We start from the raw sequence: 11,304 nt of genomic DNA, 5'->3' as shown, positions 1-11,304 counted from the left end.
CTCGGGAAGGCTCGGTTCCAAAGTCCCTGTCCGCAGCACGGAAAGTTAAAGACTGTGTATCACGTAAGACAAAGTGGCTTCCATCCTCACGTGCGCTCTTCCCTTTTTCCGTTCACTCCACCGTCGGGAAAGCATTTTCTACCTTGTATCCTAAGACTCCTCATTAATATAATTACCCTAAGTACTGGTGCAGCCAAACAAACTGCAGATGGTAACGAGCGGACAAATGAGATGCATGTGCGGGGGGGAGGGGACCGGGGGCGACTCGATGGGGTGGAGAGGTTTTGTTTCTTGTTTAATTATCTGTAATTAGTGGGAAAGAAAAAATATGTGGACCATATTAAAAATAAGCTCTTTACTTTTGAGGCAAAAGACCATCATAAAGAACAGGAATGCTGTTTCCTTTTACTTACATGAATGGAGATAATTGGGACTCTGAGGATTAATGTAAGGTTTCATCATAAATAATACCACCATCTGGGATAAGTAAATGCCTCTCTCTTTGAAAAGACACAGTGAAACATCCTCAAACCATAGGCTACATGAGCGGCAAATACAGTTATTTAAATTCTGCTATAAACACGCACATTAGGCAACTCTAAATCCCTCCTGATGTTTGAAGCCGATCAAATTTATTTTATTTATTTATTTTTTTGCTTACATTTCTGGACCATTTCGGAGGCATAGCAAAAGCCGCGTTTGCATTTCGGATCAATGAGACGGACCGCGACGCAAAGTGCCTTGAAGGAAACACCGAGAAAGGCATCGTCTCTGTAAAACGCCGCTCCTAAGAGAGGCTCCGTCTGCGCCAGACAGCGCACCCCGAATCCAGCCCGCCCCCTGTTCTCGCATGGCCTCCAGACTGAGAAAGTCTTTGCATTTGTACGTGGCTGGGGGAAAAAAAACAAACAAGCTTTTTTAAAAACAATAATGTTTCTAACACATGAAAATTCCGCGACGTTCCGATTTCAGTGTTTATAAATAAAGTTTTATGGGAACATGAGCACGGCCGCTTGTTCACATTTGTCCCTGGCTGCCTGAGAGGCTGCGGGCCGAGGGGCTCTGGCCCACGGAGCCCACAGTGTTCACTTTCTGAGCCTCGACAGAAAAAGTGTGCCGGTCCCTTCTTTCCAAGACTCGTGAAGCCACGTGACCTCGGTCTGGGCAAAGCCGCGCTGTCCACTTTAGAAGCTTTGGGCCGGAAGTAAGACAAGCCCCAGGCGCTGAGGACGTGTGCGTCGGCTCACGTGTCGGGAACGAGGGTGCGGGCCGGGAGTCGGGTGTGGTCGTGCAGTGTCTGGCCCCGGGCCCCCTCTGCTGGGCCTCGCTCGCTCAGAGTTTGGCATGGGGGACAGGATCCAGGCGGTGACTTGGACCCTCCTTCATCCCTGGGGAGAAAGGCACGTGCTTCTGTGGTTCTCTCAGGAGGGAGGGTGTGTCTTTCTCAGGAGTCTCGCAAAACTTGGTGGCCCAGATCAGCCTAGGGCACAGTCCCCGGCCTCCGGCACTGTTGACTTTGGGGCCAGACACCTCTGTGTTGAGACCTGGAAGGTGATGAGAAGCATTCTGGCCTCCACCCACTAGGGGCCAGTAGCGTTCACCCCACCCTGACCATGACAATCAAAAGCATCTACAGACATTACCGAATATCCACTGGGCAGCGCAAGTGCCCCTCAGTGAGACACTCCGGCCCACAAGCTAAGTGACGGTGACATGCATCGTGGGAACGGCACAAGGCGGCTGTGAGCAGTTACACTTTACACGGAGTAAGTGCCCGTGTGATTCTGATTCTGCCTCTGCCCGCAAAGCCCTAGGCGTCTGCGATGTGGCCCTCGAAGAAGAAATTTTCCAGCCCTCGAACTAGACGAGTCGTTCCCAACCCTCCCCTTTATATGTCATAGAATTAAATCTGTAACCAACGAACTGCCGATACAGATAATTAAAAACGAATCAGTACAGTGCCCCAGCTTCCTCAAGAAGCGAACAGGGCCAGAGTGATCCATAGTCAGGTAATATTTTAACACGTCTGTCTCGGAGACCCAGTGACGTGGCCGGACCCTGGCTCCTGTCCCCAGAGTTGCCATGGACGCGTCCGCCACAAACTCGGGCTGAGTGCGAGGAACTTGGATTTCACCAGCAGACTGGACATTTTTGGTGCAATTTTGCAAAAGGACAAACAAATTTTTAGTAAGGTTTCACAAAATCAGATCTTCCCCCGAGTAGTCACGACACTGGAAAAGGCACCGTGTGCTAAGCCGTTGTTCCGCCTCGGCTTTTTGTGGGTGTCTGAGATGGGTGCTTGGCTCGGGGGGTTTCTCGTGCTCGTGAGTGCCCCGTGAGGCCACAGAGGTCACGCGGGACCGGGCAGTGTCCGGGGCACTGTCTGGTCCCTGAGGGCATCTAGCAGCGCTGGACCCCGGTGTGAGCGCCCGCGGTATTTCTCCCTCTGGTCATCGGGACGACTAAACCCTCCACGTGCACCCGACGCCGTCTGTGGGAGACCGAACCGTGCCCCTCCCAAGGCGTCTGTTTCTCGGTTGCCAGGACCTACGAACATGTCACCTTATGTGAAAAAAGGGGACTTGGCAGGCGTGATTCAGTTAAAAATGTTGAGATGGGAGATGGTCCTGGGTCATCTGTGTGGGCGGATGTCGTCGCCCTGCTGAGGAGGAGGCGGGGGTCAGGGGGAAGAGGGGCCGCGAGGCTGGCTCTGGAGAGGGGGCAGGGCCAGAGTGCGGTGACCCCTCGGAAACCGACCGGGCGGGGCCACAGGTTGCTGGAGATGTCCGGAGGGAGCACAGCCCTGCCGGCCCGTTCACCTTAGACTTCTGACTCCGGAATTAGACTGTTTTTCTCATTTCCAGCCACTAAGTTTGTGGTAATGTGTTAGCATTAGGAAGCGAATACACCATTTTGGGAGGTGGGGGGTGGGGTGGGGATGGGGAGACCCTGGCGTGAGCCTTCAAGGACACTTGTGGACTTGTACTCCAAGCCCCTCTGCAGGGATGGGTGTGGCGGAATCGGCCACCTGGCCGCCACGCCGGCTGTCTGCCAAGCTCGGTGTCAGGGGTACAAACAGGGCCATCAGACTCTGCACCTCGGGGCGATGTTTGCCCGGAGCTGTTTCCCTCTGCGCCTCCCCAGGGCCCGCGCTCCTGTGGGTGACGGCCGGGGGTCGGGAGCCGCGGAGAGCTGGTCTGTGAAAGACCCCGCTGACTTGCCACACTTCGAGGGGCCTGATGGAGGAGCCCCTGAGAGTCTGGGGTCCTCCCAGAGAAGAGGGGGCAGGGCCTGCCCAGGGCTCAGAGGGGAGCCTGAGCACCTGCTCTTCTCAAGGAAAGTGCGAACGTCCCTACCCGCAGACCGCGCCGTGTGGTCCCCGCAGAGCAGACCGGGGGGCGTTCAGAGGAGGCCTCCGTGTCAAGCGATCCATTTATCAGGTGCCTTTGTTTCCAGCAAAGAGAGGCGACGAGGCGTGTTGAGCAGAGAGAGGTTTCCCGTGTCTGGTGAACGTTAATAACCCACATACAGGGAGAGAAAAACACCCTCCGAACCCTCGGGCCGGCTTGTGGGTCAGTCCGCCGCGGGGACTTGCCTGACGTCGGGGGGGACCGGACATCGGGGGGACCAGATATCGGGGGGACCGGAGCCGTGGACGCACAGCACGCCATGGAATCTTGGGAGGCGTCCCCCTCCGTTTTCCAGGTGTTCTCTCTCTCACGGGTGTCACCCCGGTTTTATTTCCACAGGTCATGGATGGCACCCAATCGTTTTCACATTTCTGAAGACTTAAACGTTTTGCCACGGTTTATCGACGTGGTTGAACGATGGAGATGATGTTGTTATCACCACGCGTTATTGTCATTGCTGTTGCTGTTGTTGTTATTAATTATTATTATTACCACAGAAGCAACTCTCCCCAGTCGTTAGCTCCATGCTCCGTGGGGGGAGCTTCGCTAGGTGCTTCTGATGTGATTTTTATTAAAGAGATGAGGATTCTGAAGCTTAACGTATTTGTTTAAATTTAAAGGTATTTGCAAACGAACAAATGAAAACCCTATCTAGTTCATTAGGGATATGGATTCATTTTCTAAAATCGTTTAGCGGGGCGACATTGCTTCATCATGTTATGTTAGTTTCAAGTGTCCGGTTCCATCCGCGCTCACCTGTGCCCTCACCACCGGAGTCCGGTCTCTCGGTCACCACGCACCTGGCCCCCTCTCCATCCTCCCCCAGCCCCTCCCCCTCTGGTGACCACCGTCCTGCCGTCTGTGTCTACGAGTTCATTGCTTTCGGTTTCCCTGCCACGCAGGCGTGGAATCAAGTGGTCCCCGTCCGTTTCCACCTGACGCATTTTGCTGGGTGCGAGGCTCCGGCATCCAGCCGTGCTGACGCCCCGGGAAGCGCCCCGCCCCTTCTCACTGTTGTCCCGCCCCACGAGGAACACCCCAGTCCACCGCGATGCGTTTCCCGCGCTGCGCGGGGGGACGGTTTGGTCGCCCCGCCCCATCTGCGTGAGCCTCCGACGAGCCGCCCACGCTGCGGCCTGGGCGTTGCTTCGCGGTGGGGCCGGTCCTAGGCACGCGCGGCGTCAGCAGTGGCACCCACCTCTCCCTTCCAGATGCCAGAAGCACCCCGCCCACCAGTTGTGAGAATCACGAATGTCTGCAGACATCCCAGGTGTCTCCTGGGGACAACATGGCCCGTCATCGAGAAACGACGACTCAGATGCTTCCTGTGAAGGCTCGTCGTGTGCCCCGAAACGGTACCACTCAGGCTGTTCCGAGGACATGTATTTTCATCTTACCCAGCTGAAGAGGAAACAGGACCTCGCATTTTCCCCTGTGTGCCTTAGGGGCGTCCACTGCCGACCCCATTTGGGGCAAAACCTGGCCCAGCCCCCCTTCCTTGGTCGGCTTCCCACTCCGCACACCCTGGGGCCCCAGTTGTCTCTCCACCGCGGCTTTGCTCAGGCGCTCACCCTCCTGGACTCCTTCCCTGGTCCATCCGGCCTCCCCAGACCTGACCCATCCTCACGTCACAGCTCGGGGAGAAGCAGCACTAAGGCATCCATCCGGCCAGCGCATAGCGCGTGAGCATCACAACGAAGAGAGAGCATCATGCCGGCCGGAAGGGCCATTTCCCCGCCGGTGCTCTGTCCGGGTGCTAAGCGATACGGACCTATGTCTCCCGGGTTCATTATCTTAGAATCTCAAAAACTCAATTTCCAGCAGTGGCTCTGCTGTCGCGGTCTCTGACGAATGACTGATGGAGGACACAATGTCCCCGGCACTGGCAGGCAAGCCCCGATAAAGAAGACGGGTAAACAGGGAGGGGACAGTGAATGGATGGGCCGTCAGCCGGCGGCCGGATCGGAAGGGGCAGCTGTCGCCTGGGGCTCTGACCCCTCCCCCGCGGCCTTAGGCAGCCGGAATCGGACTTCTCCAGATAATCAAACATCATCCAATAAGCCTGTCTGTCCTGGGAGATGCTGGTGTGAGGGGGGGTGTTCGTCAGCGCTCCCTGTGTCGCGGCGGCCGCGGAAGCTTTCCTCGTCGTCAGGAGATAAAGCATCGGGAAAGAGAGACGACAAAGGCTCCTTCCTAGCCTGCTGGGTCAGGCCCCGCAGACGAGAGGGGAGTTCGGGTACCGTATCAGGGCCGCAGCGTGTGAGGGTGCAGAGGGCGGTGCACAGCTCTGGTGGGGAGCCATTCCCACGAGCGTCCACGAGGTCGGTCGTGGGGGTGGCGTGAAATCACCCGACTCTCACAAAGGAGAAATCTGAGGCGGCGGCTCGGCTCCACAAGGTCTCTCGTCCTCCAGGAGGCTAGCCTCAGCTCCACGAGGTCTCTCGTCCTCCAGGAGGCTAGCCTCGGCTCCATGAGGTCTCTCGTCCTCCAGGAGGCTAGCTCGGGCTTGTTCTTTTTGGGGATGGCAGCAGTAGAAAAGAGAAGTGTTGGAAGTGTGCGATGACTCGAGAACGGAGCTTGTAACGGGCATATTCACGCTTTTGGCATTTTCTGTTGGCCAAAGCAAGTCACGAGGACAGCCTAGATTTGAAGAGAGGGTGAAGAGACTCTTTCTCTTGAAGGGTGGATTACAAAGTCACACGCAAAAGGTGTGGATACAGGAAGAGAATTGGGGGCACTTCGTAATTGTCCTACGCTGCTTCTATTGTACCCTGTCTATCTAATTCTGTCTACTTATCTATCTTCCTATCTGTCTCTGTATCCATCCATCCCATCCATCACCCATCCATCATCATCCACTCATCAATCCATCAATCTATCGATCATCATCTTTCCATCTATCCATTGTCACCCATCCATCCACCCATCGTTTAACCATCATCCATCATTTATCCATCCATCATCCATCATCCATCTATCCATCCATCCATCCATCCATCCATCCATCATCCATCCTTCATCCATTCATCTGTCCATCTATGAAAACTGGAGCTCCAAGAAGATACAAACTTGGCCAATGTCACGTGACTATTGGGTAGACCAACCCTAGATCTCTCTATGGTTAGACTTCATGTCGATAACCCCACTCTGTACCAGACCTCACTCTCTTCTTTATAATGCCTCTTCTTGACTCAAATTAAATTTCTCTGAAACTGGAAAAATTCAGAACTAGGTCCAGCAGGAAAGTGTGTGCTCGGCACTTTGCTCTGTCTGGAGGAGGGGCGGCCTGCTTGGGTGAGGGAAGGACCCTGAGAGGAAGCAGCAAGCCCACTCCTGCCTCGCCACATGGAAAATTAACTCGGCATTTGCTTAAAAGCAGAAGGTTCATTTTTTATACTTTTTTGGAGGGTAAAAAGATAAAAGGGTAGAAAAGGGATCCTTATGAGCAGAGAGAGTGAAGAACGACAGTAAAGCTCGTGGGCAAATGCTTTCTTTCTGCCGTGGGGTGCTCCCCTCGCACGCGGGCCTCCGAAGCCTTGCTCTGCTCCTTCTGAGACCCCTTGGCCTTCTGCCTTCTCCAAACGAATGAGCCTCTAAGCCTCGACGCTTTAAAGTTTAAGAGCTTTTTTGGAGAGGGATGACTCTGTCAGAATGAAAGCGTCGATGTGACAATTAGTCCATTGGTTTGTACAAAATACTATGAGTTGCTTAGTGATTTTTTTTTTGAGAACGTAGATCCAGCCTCTTCCTGGAATGCTAGAAGTTGGCAGGGCCTTCTGAGAGAGACATTTGCCTGGCTCTGAAGTGGACGGACGCACAGACAATAGCAGAGAAAGAGGAGCCAAGCGCCCTTGTTGCTGGCGACCTCGGAACGGGACCTCTGGGCAAAGAACAGGGGAGAATGTTATTTCTCTGACAAGTCCTCTTGACGACCCAAGTCCGTTTGGCTGCAGCACCAAAGGCAGCTTCGATCTGGTCGTCGGCAGAGTCCCTGCCAGTGGAAAGATTAGGGGACCCTCCAGGGGAGGGGTGCATGAGGCTGCCCCGTGTGCGGATGGGCTGTGCCTGCTACAGAGAGGGCTGGAAAGACGGCAAGGGAGAGGAACCGCCCCATCTCTGCCAGTATGTGAACGCGGGTTGGTTTGGGTTTTCTGGGCTGGTTTTGAAAGACAACGGCAAGGCAATGGGCCTTGCAAAGTTAGGCATTGGGGCACTTTCAAGTCCTGGTCCCCAGGAGTGTAGCAAGTCCCTCGTGGAGCCCCCAGCAATGGAAGTATATGCTCGTGGGGGTTCTTTAGAGAGGACGAACTTCCAGCAGCAAGGAGCCTGCAGGTTGCACGCTGGCGATGTCCATGATGGACAAAGGCAGACAGGAAGCCAGGGACGTTCTCTCCTGTCTCAGCGCCGGCCCCCTATGCCCAGTGTTCATTGGCTTACCTGCCCGGAAGATTCCAATCGTGCTTTCAAACTTAAATGCACCTGAGGGTCAAGCAGGTAATGACCGAGCAACGTGGGTTCTGAGCGTCTTCTCCAGTTGCTGCCTCTTGAGCCTGAAGCCAGACCACGCCCACCTCCTCCCATGTTTGAGGAGAAGCTGGAAACCCAGGTTTTAAAGGTGGTTCCCATTCAAAATACTGTTGGCGAAACAAAGCCCATCTGCAGGCTGAGCTGAGCACCATCTGTCAGCGGTTCGCAGTGGCTCCCAATTTGCCATTTTTTCTTACTTTGTTTATAATCTTTTTTGTTATGCAAAAGATTGTTTTTTAACTTTTACAATGGCAAGCTTATCACTTTTTTAACTGCATTTTGATTTTGAATCATACTTAGAAAGCTTTTTCTACACCCATGTTATAAAGGATTCATTCATTTTTTTCTTTTAGTACTGAAAAAAAAATGTTTCTTTACATTTAGATCACAGATTGATAAAAGTGTATTCTTGTGTATGGTGTGAACTGTGGATGTAATTTTATTTCCCCCGCCACCACCGCCGTGAATCATTCATTAAAAAGTCTGCCTTTGTGCCAGGATCTGTGACGTTGTTTATCACATGCTAAATTTCCAGATGCAGGAGGTTCGTTTACGGACGATTCAGTTCCCTTGGTCTATTTTCCTACCCATGTCCCAGTGCCATTAAATGTGGTTGGAGTTCATACAATTTATTAATCAATATACCCACTCCCCACTCCTCGGTAGGCTGCCGGCTCTCCGTTTGGCTGAGCCATAGGAAATTGCCAATTCTTAATGCACGAAGGTCTCTGTTCCACGTGGTTCACCTTAATACACGTCTGTAATTTGCAAAGTATGTAGAGTCACTCGCTGGCTGATTCCAGAAGGGACGTGAACACTGGAGCCAAGCGGACTTCGGGACGCTTCCTCGTGTCTGAGCAGCGGCATCTGAGGACATCGCTCATCTTTTCCTTTTCTTTTCTCTCTCCGCCCCCGTAGTGATAGAGGCCCGCGGGGTCGCAGACACCGCCCAGAGGTTCTCCTCGCTGCCGCCCTACCTGCCGGTGACCTACCGCGTGCACCACGCTGACGTGTCCTTCTTCCTGCGGGAGGCCGACCAGGACGTCGCGCGCAACTCCAGCCTGCAGTCGCGCGTGGAGTCCTTCTTCACCTACCGGGCCAGGAGGCCCCCGATCTTAAACGCCAGCTTTGGGCCTTTCACCGTGGAAAAGGTTGTGCCTCTGGACTTGATGCTGATTTCAAACTTTCTGGGCCCAACCAGCGAGTTCGGTCTCAACTGGAGGCTGCAGGCGCACATCCTGAGGGACCAGGTGTACCGCAGCCGGCCCACGGTGCAGGTGCTGTTCCACATCGTGGGCCGGGACTGGGCCGAGCACCGCCCCGGAGAGCAGCTGCCCTGCCTGCGGGTGTTCGCCTTCCGGGAGACCAGGGAGGTGCGGGGCGGCTGCCGGCTGCAGGGCGCCCTGGGGCTGTGTGTAGCCACGCTCGAGCTGCCGTCCAGCTGGTTCGGCCCCCCCACGGTGCCGGCCGGGCGGAGGAGGCCGGCGGACCCGGCCGAGGGCAGCGCCGTGGAGCTCTACTACGCTGTGCACGCGGCGGATGAGCACGGGGCCTGCGTGGGCGGGGACGGCAGGCGAGGCAACGCCATCCGTCCCGGGAAGGACGGCCTGGAGGACGCCACGTCCCGGCTGCAGCGCATTGGCGCCGTGCGCCTCCTCCCGGCCCCGGACAGCGGCGCCCCGCTCAGCCAGCTGCGTCTGGACGGTGACGTGGCTGTGTCGGTGCCCTCTGGGCCCGTCAGACAAGGAGACGTGGTAACCGCCCATGTCACCATCGCCAGCAACTCCACCGTGGACTTCTTCGTCTTGAGGTAGGTGCCCGGGCTGGCCCAGGGGAGCTTTGGCGTGCCCAGCGCGAGGTTGGAGCAGGTGCTTGGGGGTGTCTGTTCAGGAAGGGCGATCCCCTCCCCCCACCTCGGGGCCCCCCTCACTTCACAGCGGAAGCCAAACACTCACCTGCCCGCGTGCTCCTCCTACCTGTGCACAGGGGGTGCAGGAAGGAGGGCGGGAAGTGCACCCAAAAGAAGCAAGATGAAATTAATCGCCGTCTTTTGACCTTGAGTTGCCGTTGATTTTGGAAAGGGGTGTGAGCTTTCGTTAGCTTGGAATTCTCTGGTAGGTATGCAAATGCAGTTTGCAGGATTAAAAGTACATGGTCAGGGGCCCAAGATAAGACACAGGCGGTATGATATCTCACTCTGAACATGTGATAAAAGCCAGGGATAATACCCCTTTTCTTTGTTTCGGGGGTTAAATATTGCCAGTTAGCGGCTGGGAAAACCCTAGTTCGTAAGTATAGTTTAGCAAGGATTAAAGGAATCTACCCAAGAGGAAATTATTCAGCAGAGGTGTTTCATCTCATGAAAGAGAAAAAGAACCAAATTCAATCTGCAACAGAATAAGCCACCCGCCGTCAGCGCGGCCGCTTCAGCAGCTCACACCGGAGTTGTAACAGCTTTGCCCCGCCGCTCCGTGCAGTGCGGGATTCCACAGGTTGCCACAGGCATGCCCGCCAGCTGCCGGTAATTACCACCGGGGGGAAAGCCACTTGGAGCAAATCCTCTTAAAATGTGGACCCAAGTTTCCCAGTAATGAGAAAGAATATCTGATTGAGATTTGTTCAAAAGATAAAGATGATAAAAATCAAGGTGTTTTTTTCCCTCCCCTAGTACAGTTAAAAAGGCCTCAGGTCGTAATCGCAGATGCAGTTTGGTGCTTTTTAGAATAAAAAGGAACCACCTGTTGAGCATGTGGCTTGGGAAAATACTCTCTGAATGGAATGATAGTGGTATAGCATATTTCGTGGATTTTTGGGGTATGACGATAAGGATGGCTGTTTTAAAAGGTTTTGGTGTTTTTACGAATTGCATTCTGAGGCTTCGGTAAGTTTCTCCAGGCGTTTCTTATTCCTGCGGATTTGAATAATTCTCTTCTGAAGTGTGCACGTTGTCATCATCCTCGTGGGTTTCTTCTTTCAATGTTCGGGTGGACTGATTTTACCAGACCCTCCTCTGACTGTGTTTTGGGGTGTGATTGAGGACTTTTACAACAGAGCGTTCGTGACTTTATGAAATCCCACCTCTTTTACAAGAGGTCAGGTGCGCCCATCGCCTTGGCATTTGTCAGTCCCAGTGGTCAGCCAGCACCCATGGATGCTGTGGGCGGAGGGATGAGCCACCCGTCAGGGCACCCGTGACTTTCCTGAAAGTCTTAACTTTGAGACTATGGGGCCAGGGTGGAGACCATTTAGATAGGAGGGTCCAGGTTTGCTTCCTCATGCCTCGGACGGCAGAGCCGCTGATCTGAGAAGTTTGAGTTGTTTCCACCAAGCGCCTCGGCGCCCTGGGTTCCCGTCGTTTCGTTGTGAA

At 54.4% G+C, this 11,304-nt stretch overlaps 1 protein-coding gene across 1 annotated transcript in view; it reads left to right on the top strand.

The window, feature by feature from the left end:
- Positions 1–467: 467 nt before the first annotated feature.
- TMEM132C (transmembrane protein 132C) overlaps positions 468–11,304 on the top strand; it is a gene marked incomplete at its 5' end in the record, with an annotated part of 100,622 nt that continues 89,785 nt past the window's right edge. Inside the window, 2 exons of the mRNA XM_036220925.1 lie at positions 468–492; positions 8,856–9,747. Of these exons, the coding sequence (XP_036076818.1) occupies positions 468–492; positions 8,856–9,747 (917 nt within the window). The remainder of the gene's footprint in view (positions 493–8,855; positions 9,748–11,304) is intronic.

Source organism: Rousettus aegyptiacus, unplaced genomic scaffold, assembly GCF_014176215.1.
Source record: "Rousettus aegyptiacus isolate mRouAeg1 unplaced genomic scaffold, mRouAeg1.p scaffold_m13_p_5, whole genome shotgun sequence".
NCBI lineage: Eukaryota > Metazoa > Chordata > Mammalia > Chiroptera > Pteropodidae > Rousettus > Rousettus aegyptiacus.
This window is presented reverse-complemented; position numbering and strand designations above follow the sequence as displayed.